Source organism: Pithys albifrons, chromosome 16, assembly GCF_047495875.1.
Source record: "Pithys albifrons albifrons isolate INPA30051 chromosome 16, PitAlb_v1, whole genome shotgun sequence".
Classification (NCBI taxonomy): Eukaryota; Metazoa; Chordata; class Aves; order Passeriformes; family Thamnophilidae; genus Pithys; species Pithys albifrons.
The window spans coordinates 165,620-181,067 of NC_092473.1; the positions used below are offsets into that span (position 1 = coordinate 165,620).

General features: G+C 40.3%; 1 protein-coding gene across 6 annotated transcripts in view; it reads right to left on the minus strand.

Moving 5' to 3' along the window:
* Window positions 1–15,448, minus strand: part of CLUAP1 (clusterin associated protein 1) — a 71,026-nt gene that overhangs the window by 54,257 nt on the left and 1,321 nt on the right. For 5 of the 6 annotated variants that reach the window (XM_071571396.1, XM_071571395.1, XM_071571392.1 and 2 more), the window contains exons 3-5: window positions 14,086–14,170; window positions 10,238–10,417; window positions 8,857–8,952 (exon numbers count right to left, since the gene is read on the minus strand). In XM_071571396.1, coding sequence (XP_071427497.1) covers window positions 8,857–8,952; window positions 10,238–10,417; window positions 14,086–14,170 — 361 coding nt within the window. Of the gene's footprint in view, window positions 1–8,856; window positions 8,953–10,237; window positions 10,418–14,085; window positions 14,196–15,448 lie in introns of all 6 variants that reach the window. The other variant, XM_071571397.1, reaches the window with a different exon arrangement.

The window sequence follows — 15,448 nt, forward strand, 5'->3', positions numbered from 1 at the left end:
TGGAGTAGTAAGTTTAAGTGGAAAAATATTAAATATAATGGAAAAAATACTAATATATAATGGATATATAATGGAAAAATAAATGTATTTTGAGACTATCAAAGCTGTCCACAATTTTTTTCGTGGATGCTTGTCACAGCTTCCCTGGGTACCCCTCACTGGGCTATTTCTTGTTATCCTATGAACACTCTCAAAGAGGAAACTTATTTTTAACATCTCTGTGATAGTTTAGGCCTTAGTTTTAGTAGGCCTTAATTTTAAGAAGGCCTTCCTTTCAAGAAGGACCTTGCAACTGGCCATATAGAAAGGGATTACAAGGAAGGCAGCTTGCATTAACATGCCTGGATAAACACCCCACAAAGACTAGGAGAATATTGGGAAAAGCATTTATTCTCAAATACCAAAGCTCGTCAATCTAAACATTGTAAAGTCATGAGCAAATTAAATTAATCTAACACAACCCCTGTGACTTATCTCTGACTCCCTGCATAAGCAAATAAAACACTTTTTTTTTCAGCCCAACTCATCCTCAGTGCTTATCTCCTACCCAATGTAAAACACACAGACACTTCACAACTGGGATTTTTAAAGCCTGGCTTTACACAAAGGACTATCTGTTCGTTGATACAAATAGGCTTTACTTGAAGGTGAAACCAATTTTCTAAATTTGCCCAAACACCAGGTATTTCATTGCCACTGGCTGTCCTCACAATTCCTTGTACTCAAAAATAAGTGTGCAAATTAAAAATATGGCCTCATTCATCTAATGTACTCTTTGTAATTAGGTGTACTCATCAGAATACACATTATGATACTCCAGAGGTTCCCTTTAAATTAACCATTAAAAATAAGAGTTCTCAGGAGGGATGAAAAACACAGAAAAAAATATTAAAGTGACATCAGTATAGGACTAAGCCTGGTAATTCCAACAGGAGAAAGCCATGAAACCAGAGGTATTCATGAACAAGCTGATTGTTTATCACTTTGCAGACCTTCTGTTCCCAGTATCCAGAACACCCTGGTACAACTTTACCAGATAAACAGTAACTAAAAATCAGGGAAGCCATAAACTAATTGAAGAAAACACATGAAAGCACACAAGAGACACCATTTGCTGGTGGTGTTACTCTCCCTGGTTGGACTATTTGGTGCTGCATGAAAAGGCTGAGACTAATTCGTCAAGTTTTGAATCTCACTTTGGACAAACCTAATTGGCAGTATTAACAAATTATTGGTTGGTTTAGACTCAAAAATCTTCTTTGTAAATGAGAATTTGATTGCAAACAAAGATTTCTAATTAAAAAAATCAGCTGACTGCTACAACACAGCAGCACAGAGCCTGGCCTGACAGGACATTCCCACAGTACATGGAGAGTTCACACAGAAGCCAGTTCTGCCCAGATTGCACCACTTTGGGCATCAAAAGTGAAATTTCCTTAGAGCAAAACTGTACTGCAGCCATTTCAGGAAATAATACTAAAGCCTTCAAAACTTCATCTGTGTAAAGGATTTCCTCAGCTCAGGTCTCTGTCCCTGCTGAGTGGCAAACCCTGAGGTCACACACCAATGAGGGACAAGACCACAGCAGATTTTGGGAACAGAAGTCCCAAGGTTGTGTCCAGAGATACCAGATGAGCAGCCAGTCTTGTGGCAGAGGCCAGAAACTGAGGTCCTGCTGTCTGCTGCACCACCAGCCTGGCACAGGACCACAGGTCACCATGACAGTCACCACACTCAGGTAGGTGTCATAGCACAGCCTCCCTCTGTCAAAAGGTAACGAAGTAACTGGTTCATCTAACCAGGAATTTGACATCAGCCACAAAAAATCCATCCTGAAGGACACAAATACAGAGCCAGTGACCTTATCAAATACCCCAACAAACCCTCCTGCAGCTTCAGAGCCAGACATCCAGCTGGCTCAAACTGAAAAGGTAGGAAAGCAGGACTTGCTTTTCCTGACACTAAAGAATCGTTCCACAAGGCTCTGCAGCCTTAAGTTTTCTGGATGTGGAAACACAAGAACCTCTCTGCCCCTCCAGGATCCCTAGGGAATACATATCTTTTATTGGCTCCTTTTAGTGGGTGTATCCTGGGCTGCATCCAAAGCTCCAACAGTGCTGTGGCTGCCCCATCCCTGGAAGTGTCCAAGGTCAGGTTGGACAGGGCTTGGACCAACCTGGGCTAGTGGAAGGTGTCCCTGCCCATGGCAGGGGGTGGAACTGGATGAGCTTTAAGGTCCCTTCCAAACCAAACCAGTCTGTGACTCCGATGAATTTTTGACCACAGGTAAAATTCTTCTGTGCTTTCCAGGAGTTCTAAGCCTGATGAATGCAGAAGAGACACTGCCACTGTTCTGTTCAGCTTTAATCCAGAAAGCATTACAGCCTCTGCTCCCTGCAAACAGGTTTGGCAACTCCAGCTGTCCATGCAGGCCATAAACACTCCTTTTGAAGAGTTTATTATTCAGGGAGTTTACTAACACATACTGGGATCACATTTGGCTAATACAGAGAATGGATAACTAGGTATCATTGAACAGGAACATGAGAGACATTAAAAATAATCCAGAGCTTCTGAAGGAATCTGACTCTTCCCAAAACCCCATTTTCCCCCTCAAGAGTTCAAAAGTACCGATAATTGAGAATTTTGTCACTTCCAGGCTATCTGCTTGTTTTCATGCTCATCTCAGCAGTCCTCAAACGGAATCCAGAAACATTCCCCTACTCCCTAACGCAGAGTCTCAATCACAGTGTCCAAACTCCCTGCTATCCTGGTATGTAAAAACCATGTCACAAGAGACCTGAGAGAAATAATGAGACAAAGCAACAAACAGGAGTGTATTTTGCGAGAGCATCTTTCAGACCTCAAGGACACATAAAGACATCACGAAAAGGTGCATCAAAAGTGGTAGCAGGAACTGTCCCACAAAGAGAAAAGGTAAACTTTTCCTTCAGCAAACACTGACATACAGCTTGGGTTTCCATTCCCAGGAAAGTTCAACCAGTAGTGAGTGGAGTGGCTGTTGTTTCCATTGAATCACAGAATGGTTTTGGTTGGAAGGGAACTTAAAGCCCATCTCATTCCAACTGACACCTTCCACTAGACGAGATTCTGTTTCTAGCAACAGAATACCAGGTGGCTCACTTTGGGCAGACAAAAAGGCATTTTGAATGGCTAAAAATACCTAAAATCATTGTCCTTACATTTACATCATCACATTTTCCTCTTCTGTAATTAAAATTTTGATATGGCTACACTTTGTGCCTCATGGATAGCAATAATAAACAACCAAAACCTCACCAGATATTTAGAAGACAGTGTTCCGGATTTAGCCTAATTAAGTAGAACTTATTGCAGGCTCACACAGGTTTTGACAAATGGTGTGACATACAATACAGTTCAGATGGGATTTTCTTCCCTGCCAAACTAGAATGCCTTTTTGGAAGTCTACAACTGAGCTGTAAGAATTCAGATCTTCCAACTACCAATGCATTGACACAACTAGTCCCTAAACCACCAGGAGAAATGTTCTACCCATCAATTTACAGCTGATGCCATGTCTTCAAGCTAAATAATCCTGGGAAGTTCATACAAAATAATTTCTTATATAAAATACACCCACAGATGTTAAATCCACGTAGCACAAAACCACAGTTATGGACAAAGCAATCTGTAGGACAGTATTATTCCAACTCTCTGTTAGACCTGCAAGGGTTAATTTTTTGGCTTCCCACTTTCCAGCAAGCCCTTTTCCTCAAATTGATAGGTTAGGTTTGGGTTAGAAACAGGTCACTTCAAACAACTTGAAGTAAACCAGGTAATTCTCCAGAGTTCTGTCAACTTCAAGATACAAATTTCCACTAGAAATCCTCTCTGTGGCGATTTCATAACCAAAGCCCAGGAAATGAGAGAAATTCGTTTATCAGCCTCCCCCAGGCACTGTCTGGTACCCAGAAGTAACATTTGGCAGATGGAAAAATGTTTCCAACATTCCAAATAAAATGATTTTATCGTAGTTCAGTTCTGAAGTGCTTGGAATAATGCAGCCATGTCTCAAAGCACATCTCCCTGTGTGGGCGTCAAGCTGCTCTGTGAGGTGAAGGCAGGGAGGAAGGGCTCCTTTATCAAAAAGCTGGGAATAGAGATCCAAGTTAAATGTCCTCAGTGACAACTCTCTGTGCTGTAACTAACCCCATCTCTGTTCCACAGCCGGATCTAAATGCCTTTGGCTCTCCTAAGAGTTTAATTCCAACCTTTCTTGACCAAAGTCAGTCACAAGTCTCAGTGACTTCCATCAGTTTTGGAACAAGCTGTGACACCCATAAAAAACAACACTCGGAGCAATGCCCTGTTACTTACATCAAAATTAATCCTTCAGAGACTGGGAAACACTTTATCGGGCTGTTAAAAGCTTTAATCTACAAAATTCAGAAATTTTTCCATTTACACAAGCCAATACAGAGAACAGGTTGTTCAGGGTCACAGATGGAATGTGCCAGGAGGAGCATTAGAAAGCAAACCCGCTGCATTGCCTGTCTTCTGCACAAGCTAAATACCCTTAAAAAAAAGATTATTTTCATTTTTCTTCTGTTTTACAGGGCTTAGAGCTAATTAAAGGTAAATAAAATGCAAACATTAAGAAGGTTAGAAACCTTTCTGCCTGCCACCAGCACAAAGGCAGTTTTCTTCTGGAATTTTTCTGCTTCATTATTTTCCTGTGTCTAATAATTCAGCAAGTCTAAGCATGGTGGCTTCCTGAGAGCCTCCTGCTAATGTGGCCACAGGACCTCTGGCAGATGCAGAGTGGGAGGCACTGAAGGGTCAGGCAGGGGTTAGAAATAACCATGAATTTTTCCTTTTGGATGTCCAGCGTTGGATAACTCAGGAGCACTCATTCCTCAGCTAAGCACAACTGACCTTACAAGGCTCATTTCTGCTTTATTTGGAGCTAAGGAATGACTGGGATCACCTCATCACCCCTGCCTTCCCCCCAGAGATTAATCTGGCCATGTGCCCCATCTTACCGTTTTTTTAGGGTCTGAAGGACCACTGGCTTTTCCAACATCTTTGTCCATGTCCAGGATGGCAGCACTCAGCTGTGTAGGTCCCAAAACCCAATGGGAATCCATAGGGAAGCAGTGCTGCATTTTGCCCAAGTACTGACATGAATTCTGTTGCTGCTTTCCTTGATTTTGGGCTTGGTAGCCCCAACCACAGACTATTTTCAACTTCTACTTATTTTTTTCATTCATTTAGTATAGTGTAGGAATACAGAGAAAGAAATCCAAACAAAATTTCCCATCCCCACTTCAAATCCAAACCAACCTCCATCTTCCCCATTCAAACAAAAAACCTAGAAAACATGTTACAGAAAACTAGAACTCAACATGCCCAGTTACTCTTGCAAAGCTAGATGGACATATTCTGAACATTAGGGTTACACAGCAATGCAATGCAGAGAGAGTGCCCCTGGCATGAAAGGAAACAATGAAGACAAAGATGTATTTCTCCATACATGGAATTTGCTTTTCATGTAGGGATCTCACAGTGTGGTACTGAAACTCATTCATCAGCTCCACTACCCCCTACAAATCCTACCTGCAATTTCTGTGCTCCAAGACATCAACCAACAACACTGGAAATTGAAAATTACCTTCCAAATATAAGACTTAAATGCATTTTAAAATAAAAAACTCTGTGTCTCCAGCACTGCACTGCCACAGGACACCAATAACAGACACTGTGCTCATCCACAGCTGGGCTGGAAACACACAGCTCCCATGGAAATCAATAATTGTACTGTGATTTTCATCTGATGAGAAGATATAATTTTGGTGTTTACTTTGTTTTCCAAAAACACTTAACATCATAAGTCTAAATTCAGCAAAAAACCTGTAGGTTTTGTTTTCTCCTCTGTCTTTAATTAAATGTTCTTTTCTTACACTATGGAGTATCTTTGGAAGCTGTTTACATATACAGAAGAACTATCTATTCCTTCAGGGAATAATATATTTGCAAAGGAATCAGAAAGGCACTGAATCACATTTCCAAGAAAACAAATACAGCCTTAAACTCTTCCCCAAAAATATGCACATGCATTTACAGCACTATCTATCTCCAATACATCTAATAGAGCCATTCCCTTAAACTCTTCTCTAGCTGAAATTTGTTTTCATTCAGAAAGTAATTTATTGAAGTGTTTCATGAACTGGAGCAATGAAATTTATTTAATGTAAAAAGCTTTCATACACAGTTCCTATACAATTATGTGCAAAGACTCCAACAGAGAAGGTAAAGGTTGTGGCACAAATTAGGAGTCAACATTTCTAAAGGAAATAATGAGTTTTACTTCACTTTTCCCCAAAGATCTTTCCACAAAAACTGCTCAGACTATGAAAACAGACCCCAGACAACCCATTAGTGCCAAATGCTGGCAATTCCTTTATAGTTCCTGGAAATGGAAGCCATCTTCACTTAGGATAGAAATAAGATACATTAGCAGCCTGTGCAAGCCTAGGTAGGAAGAGCTTTCATTTAAATATTTATAAGTGAATGGATTGAAAAAAGAAAGGTGAGGTTAGGGGAACATAAACTCCCATATTTTCAAATTAATTTAAACATTACCACAGCTGTTGATACATTTTAGTCAATGCAACAGGTATCAGGAGATAAAATGGAATGAAAGAATAAACCATATTCTTCTACCCTCCTATAATAGTATAAAGCCTCTGCCAGTGTCATTTACTTCAAGCATTAATTAGCCATGCACTGTCAAAAGAAAATAACCAATGGAAATCAATAATCTGCACATTAAAAAAGAATAAAAGTAAACCTTAGATTAATGGCAACTAATTTCCTATCTACCAACAAAGCTCTAATTCTCAACACAAAGCCAGAACTAACTGCAATTCTCCTTCTGCCCACGTGGAACCACGTGGGCAGGGCAGGCAGAGGGTCTTCTAAGCATCTCAGCAACCCCGTGAAAGATCCAGGGAAGAGGTGGGAGATGTGGAAGGGCAATACCTTAACTGCCCTCAGCACTGGCTCTGTGACACGAATCCCAGACCCAACAGTGATGGAAGAAAACAGCAGCAATTGGCTCTAAGCCAATTGTGATGTGCAAATTTCATCCTTCAAGTGAAAGGCAGAGTTGGGGTCTTCTAATTAAAAGAGGAAACTAGAAAAATTTCACTGAAAAACTGGTTACTGCAGCATCATGGCTTTTAACCTGAAACCTGTTTGCTTTCCTGCAGGCTGAAGTCCCAAGTTTGTCACATGCTTATTGTACCAAACTTGACATTTAACACACCAGCCAAAAGTGGGTCCTTCGGGTTTCACAAATCACTGAAGAAGGTTGGAATTAGCCACAAACCATAAAGAATAGAGCATGAAAGCCTCTTCTGTTGCTCTCTGGAGGTTCTCACCATGCTGTCAGAGACACTTTGTGCCTTTGGAGATACACACAGAAGCAAAGGTCCTTTCCCAGGACAGGATTTCTTAAGGACAAGTTCCATCTGTCAAACCTTTTTGCAAAATACCTCAGCAGGATTAGTTGTTTCTGTCTTGTGCACTCAGTCATTGTGCCACAGGAAACGTGCTCGCTCCTCTAAGAAATACCATCCTTTTAGACATGGCACATTTAAACAGCCTTCCATTGAAGATTTGTTAATGAATCCAGTGAAAAGTGCCTGCACTTCAGGACTTCCTCATCTCCTGATTTTTCATCCCACACTGCACTTGGTGTGTCCCTTTTCTAAGGCCCAGTTCTAAAGTCAGTCTTCTAAAAGTCGTGATTTAAAGTGGCTAAACAATGCCCAATTTCAAACTAATGCTTCAGTAGTTTTTAAAAATGATGCTTTATACTGACCTGTATTTGACTTTGAGTGGAGTTGCAAGGACACCCTACCCAGAACAAAATGCATCAATGTTCCAAAGCAAATACTAACACATCAGTAGCATTTGTATGAAAATGAAAGAATTTAGAAAAGAATGCAAGATGAAAAGTAACTGATTAACAGTTTTGTGATAACTGTGCACAATGAGTTAAACTGGCCTATCACTTCTGTCTTTTGAAATATTACTGTCTTTCACACTGCTGCATTACCATGCTTATGTACAGATCCAGCAGCAATGTTCCATGGAGTATCTCCCCAGTGCATCACCCACCCTTTAAACACTTGTTCTCCATCAGACAAGGATCTGAGAGCATTAACTGTGGAGGCTCACAGTTTACAGCTCTTAAGGGCACACTTCCTGCAGCTCAGACTCTGCAAATCTGACCATTTCCAACACCATACAGGGTTTCCCTTCTTTAAATGTTCATTTTCAGAAAATTAATAACCTCCAGCATTGCAGGTAAGTGCACTGAAAACAGTAATTGCAAGATTTATTGGCAGTGTTTCAGGACACTTCCCTGACTTCATGCAATAGCTTGTGATTTCACAGCTAAACTGAAGCACATGTACCCTGCAGGCTGTACCCTGTGAGACCTTCAGCTACTGACATGGAATTAATGAGCCTTTCCCTTGAAAAAATTAGGGCACTGACCACTTATCTTCATGAATATATCCATCTCCACCATTACCATGTGCACATGAAGTCAGTGTTTTCAAACAGTTCGACAGAGAGTATTTCAGTTTCCTGCTAAAGAGAAAATGTGAAACTGTTCTCTCAGGCTTTCTGCAATCCAGGCATGAATGAGTGGGAAGGAAATGCAAACTGTCAGACCCATGCCTTCAAACTCACAGAATGTTCATATCAGATGCAACTACCAAGAACCACTGGTATTTTTTCCACCTTTTTCTTTGCAGCATCCAGTGAACCCAAGTTTTTCCACACTCTCCAGCATGTACTTACCCTTAGTTCCACTTCTTTGCCAAGTAAGTCATACAGAACTGCTCCTTTGGAGGTGATTTCAGAAGCAAGCTGTCTAGCTGCCTTCAAGTCAGCAATCTGGGAATACAGCAACAGCACTGAATAGCAAGATAATCCCCAGTATCACAAAAAAATCCACTACATTTATCATTTTAATATTAAAATTGCATAAGAGGTCAAAAAACTGCCGTAGAATTAAGGAAGTTGTGCCGTGGAATCAGAGTGAACCAGTCTCTTGGCTTTAAAATAGTGTAGATAAGGCACGCAGATACAGGTTTTGGGATGAAACATCAGCCACTTTAGGCCAAAACAAAACAAACCAACAAGTCACTCAGCCAGTTAGTTGGTTCCTGTGCTGCCCAGGACAAAGGGAAACATCACCTTTTCCATATGCAAAAGTACAAACTTTACATACCAAAAGGTCTGTGACCAGCATGTAGCATAAGTAATGAATATTGGTAATTTTTTTAGTATTATTTTTTTCAGAGACACACATCAGACTCACACAGAGGAAGAATCACTTGTGGGTCTGACATTTTCTCAAGAATCACAGGATCGTGGAATCATGGAATAGTTTGGGTTGGAAGGGACCTTAAAGCTCATCCAGTTCCACCCCCTACCACGGGCAGGGACACCTCCCACCAGCCCAGGTTGCTCCAAGCCCCATCCAACCTGGCCTTGGACACTTCCAGGGATGGGGCAGCCAAAGCTGCTCTGGGCAACCTGTGCCAGGACCTCACCATCCTCTGAGCAAAGAATTTCTTCCTAAAAAGCAGGCATGACACAGTATAGCTATAAAAGAATCAAAACCTATAAATATTAGAATACCAAGGAGGTGCTAAAGCTAACAAAAAGCAGTAACAGAAATTCCTTTTATTTAGCAAAGTGTTGGGCTGTTGTTTTATTAATACCTAGAGAGGGTGTTTTTTAAATATATAGAGATGGCATTTATTTTAAGGCCTTGAACAGTTTTCATGTCTGTTAGGGTAACATGAAGACTTCCCTTTCCTTCAATGCAAATGGGCTGAAAAATCAACTTTCAGCCTGTACTTTGCAAGCTTCCCTTGTTGCAACAAGGTTAGCAAGGAGAAAAGAGTCTTTATTCTGGCCTACTCCAATATTTCTATTTCAACAGCATTGGAAACCAAAGAGGATAAATTTTGTGCCATTGTTGCCTTGTATTATGCTTCTGGTTGAGAAGTCAGAGAGATTAAAACAAATCATAGAATTGCAAAACCTCAACTACTCAAAGTCTAAGTTAAAACCACACCTACTACCTTCCATGACATTCTCTACTGAAGTTTTAGCTAGAAGATGTGTTTTGTTTTTTCTTGCCCCAAACAAGAATACAAGTTTTCCTTACTTTTGAGCCAAGATCAAACTTGAACTTGCTGCAGTCTTCCTCACTGAGGTCTGCACGCTCCACTCCCTTGGTGTTCATGGCCCCATAAAGCACAGAGGTGACCTTCAGCAGCTCCTTCACAGCGTAACCATCTGCCTGGTACAATTTCTTAGTGTTGAGCTTGATGTGAGCTTTGGTAGCCTTTGGAAAGAAAGAATAAATTTGTAATTCACAAGAACAAAATCCTTATTTACCTCCTCACTCCAAAGCTCTTTTTAGGGTCATCATGCTTTGACATACAGAAATAAATCTGCCTGTTTGTACACACCAGTTTGCCTTATTATAATCCTGGTATCTCTAGAAGAAATTTTTCTGAAAACTGCACTTTCTGCATGTCAGAACATTTGCAGAAACAACTCAAACTATCCATTATTTCTTTCCTGCATGATGATCAGCAAAAACCCTGTGCACCACTTAAACTCAAATTAAGTGGAAAGTAAGTGCTGCCCAGGTCTTGTGATGATGCTGTAGAGAGGTAAATTTCAGCTTTAGTGAATTGCAAGAATAAGATCAATTATCCTAATTGAACTGTCTTCTCTTCCAGCAGCACCTTCAAAATATGTTATTGCTTCTTTCAATTTTTTCCCTGCTATGATATTAGTGATTTTATTTCCTTGTCTTCCATCTCTGAAGAGTACAGACAGACCAGTAAGATAAAAAACATTAAAAGTTATCATCTTATCTTTTTATACTTCAAAATAATAAAGGGGGAAAAGAGCATCTGTCACAGAAGGGACACAAATGTTACTCTTGAAATTTCTGACAGGTTTATAGTATAAATGAATAGTCACAAGGAGCCAACACCAAATTTCAGATTCAATTTTCAGGAAGTTTTCCTGATGGCGTAACTAAACAAGGCAGCAAAAAACCTGATCATCAGCTACAAATAAAAGAATTATGCTTCAAATGACACATTAAGCACAAAAATGACTTACCATCTTCTTTTTGGTATATTTTTAAGATTAAACTTGTGGTAAAATATTTATCCTGTGAGATAACCTACTCAGTGGCAGATTGAATCTCTCCCTGAGTCACCTGTGGCATTACACAGCTTTGGCATTACCACGTTACGGGAAGTAACTCACACTCCCCTCAGGCCCTGACAGAACAGGATCTTCAACCTGGGGTGAGAGACTCAAATATTACAATATTTGCTACAAGTCTTGCCCATGAGCTTCACCTTACCAGGTTCTGCACAGAGCTTCACTGAATAATGGACTGCAGAAAAACTTCATGACATTAAAGAGAGAAAGGACCAGATCTCAGACCATGGACTTGGCTCCCGCTTTTCAAAGGAAACAAAGCACATGGATGGTGGCCCATGATTCTCCACATGCATCTTGTCAACGTTTGTGACTTTGTGATTTTAACTTTTAATAAATGTTTTCCTCTTGCCGCTCTCAGCCCAGAATCTCAACCCAGCAGAGCAAACTGACTCTGTATCTGCTTCCAGAGACAGGACCCAAGGGAATGGCTAAAGCTGTGTCAGGGCAGGGTTAGGCTGCATATAATGAGCAGGTTCTTCCTCCAGAGGGTGGTGGGCACTGAACAGGTTCCTCAGGGCAGTGGGCATGGCCCCAAGGCTGCCAGAGCTCAAGGTTCCAACTCAGTATCTTCTGTAATTGTAAGATTCCTGAAAATTGAAATCCAAACTCCCAGAACAGGTTACTGATGTTGCACACCCCGAGTTGGGGGAATACAAGACTCACAGTACAAAAACACCTAATTGTTTTTGAAATTTTTGAGCAGAATGACCTCAAATGAGCCAACACACAAAGTGGAAAGCCAGGAATGTTCAACTCCCTTCCCTTTCAGGAGGAGAAATCTAAAATCTAATAGTAGAAATAACAAGTATTAAATTGACAGACTGTTAAATATCCCCTATGCAAACATGACTGATGCCCTAAATCATAAAGGATGCTGTTAAAGGCAGAAATTCTAATTTCAGATCCACTCTGAATTCAGCTTTCCCAAGAGAGAAAAATCAATGTTCAGAAGGAGGGGAAAAAAATGGGGTTTCACTCAAGCACTACTTAAAAAGAGGAAAAAATACAGTGGCACTGCTTACTCAAGAAGGTAACTTTTTTTAAAATTTGAACTACTCACCCTATTTTATATCAATTCTAGTTTTAAAGAATCACTAAAATTCCCCTCTATTTATGGTGAAGATCAGATTATCAAAAAGCAACAGAAAATATAAATATACAGAAAGGATGTCATCAACAGCCAGTTTTTTGCTTAACTTTACAAACTATTTTATTATTATCATAGAAGCAAATTTGGTCTGTGATGTCTGACTCTTGCAAAAAAATTTGGTACCTTTGTTTGCTAAGTATGTTTTCATAATGTATTTCTATGAGATGAACTCATCAGTGGCTTTTTGTTGCACTGCACTTCAAAGTTTCATCCAAGGGGGCTTGAGCAGGAGCCAGGTAAGGCAGCTGATGAAAAAACCACCTAAGACAACCCTGCAGACACTTTGGGAACTTTTGGGTCTGGAACAGAGACATGTGGCAAGTTCTCAAACTACCAGGAACACAGAGCAATACATAATTTGTGTGGAAAATGAACACCTCTTTAGGTCTTGTTCAGTAAAGGAGAGCAAAGCTCCAGTTGTATTCCATGATGATTAATCTATCCTGATACTCTCTTCTCAGACAAATCTGTCTCCATCAAATCTCACATCTGCCCACAAATGCACAAAGCTGTGAACTCCTGGGGAAGGTAACTGTGGATTCCACGGACAGGGAATTATTAAGGAAATGTCTAAAAGCTTTTCTCAACCTGAAAAAGATGAAAATCTACAATAACTCCCACAATAACTTATAAACTTAATTAACTGCAGCATGATTAAAGAAATTTCCATTAGCTTCATCTTCTGAACCATAATATGTAATTCTCCAAACCCCTTGGGATTTCTTATATTAAATCAGCTATTAAAAGGCAACTATATGCATAGCATTATTTCTGCTTCCATATTTGTCCCTTGTAAAACATGCTGATTTGGATTTTCCTACAGTTCCAAACAAAACAGATCTGTTCACAATATCTGATGGTGCTCCAGGGCTCAAAAGCACATTCTAATATATACAGAAATGTGCCATGCTCTGAATATAACAAAATTAGAATTCAAGGTACACAACCTTCACAAAAGAGAAGGGAAATATGGTTACAATGTAATCTTAATACATTTCAAAAAATTTTTAAGCACTATAATTAATCTTTGGTATTAGCATAAAGGGTTCCATTGCTTCCAGAGCCACCTGCAGCCCCAGTAAGCTCTTTACACATCATTAAAAATGTTATCTAAGTGTGTGATAACAGCAAAGGCTCACACTGCACCAAAATAACATGAATTATAGGAAGGACAATGTTATTTGACTCCACGAGACTAAAATTTTGATGACCCAATTCAGGTATGCTCATGCTCAGATTTGAGCTGAGCAAAACATGTACCTTGATCCATGAGAAAGCTCAGACAACATATACCAATAAATGATTCTATATCAGAATGCAAATATCAGAAGTTACGACCACTCAAGCACACAAAAGAATCAGGCACCCCAAAGTTAGCAATAAATATGACTGGATCTCGTCTAAAATCTTTGAAATGGCTTCAAAACATTTCCTACCTATAGCTGGATCTTCTATTATCTTTTTATAAGTAGCAAGGGATGAGTATTTTTTTAGCTCTGCAGGGAAACTGTCAGGGATTAAAAAAGAAAGCACTAAAAGCTGACATGGAACCAGGATTTCAGCTATTCATATTTTTAGGATTTCAGGCCAAGCACAGCCCTGGGCAGACCTACCATGAACTGAGCCACAGCCTTAATGAAGAAAACCCGGTCCTGTTCTGTCTCTACATCAGCAGGAATATCAGTCTGGGGTTCATATCTAGAGAAGGAAGGGGGTGTAGAGTCTGGTAAGAAATACATGTTCAACGTTAATGAGACTGGCCCATTGGTGAGGCAAAAATCAAACAAAAAAACCATGGAGAAGACTGGTAAGTAAATTTTTAGCTCCAGTTGCAGACTGGGGACCCTGGAATGCACACAGTGGGTTTGTGCACAAACTGTAAAAGCTTTAAAACCTGACATGCTTCACTCAGACATCATTTTGAACATGCTACTTTTACAAACAAAAATTACAAAAAAGCAAATTGAAAGATTGTAAAATGCTTTAAAAAGATCATGAAACTACTAGAAGTCATCAGCCTAAAGGAACAAGGGAGGAATAAAAGTAAATTCAGTAACTTGGATCCCCAGTGTAACAACGGCATTGTAAAGACTATTTAAGTAACTTAATGCAAGTAACTTTGAATGGCTCTATTTCCCTATTTCATTACACAGTATTCAGCAAATTTCTAACAGCTTGGTAATTAAACTTAATGGATACCAATTAGTAGTATGAATCCAGGCCAAAAAATAGCAATCAGGCAAAGGGGTCGCTATTGTGTTTTCAATTGCAATATTCTACCTCACAAGGAGCTTAAAAGTAACTAGTGGGAGCAAGAAAATAATGTATAATTTGATTAACACTTCAAGATTCAGAAATATTTAGTCGAAGTCTGTCAATGGGTTAAATGGATGTAAAACTACAAGTGGACACTAGCACATTAGAATGAAATAATTTTATTTCTTTTGGGCAGTTAATGCCTCCCTGCCATCGATCCCGTCGGATCTCGGAAGCTCAGCAGGGTCAGCCCCGGATTAGTACTTGGATGGGAGCCCTCCTGGGCAATGCCGGGGGCTGGAGGTTCCAGTCCTGAGGACTTCACTGGCACTGTCCAAGCTCGCTCGGCCGTGGCAGATGAACCTCAGGACTGAAACGGTGGGGCCAGTTCTGTGCAGGCTGAGCCTCACCCAAAATCCACTGCACAGGCTGGAAGGGCCCGTGGGGACAGCCCTGCCCAAATCCGTGTTCGAAGTTTGGCCGTACATACATTTCTTTTAAACATGTTATGTATGTGGGACAAACAATACTAGCCTGAAACAACAGCTGTAGCAACAAGGCAAGAACTGGTTGTATTTTGGGGTGTTCTCACTACAGATCACCCTGTTTGGGTACAAGGTCAGGCATTGGCAGGATTGGTGATGGAGTCCGGAGAAAATGCAGGAGAGCTACGGATACTTTTGGATAAGTGGCTCCCAGCTTCAGGGTGAAACCTGTGCC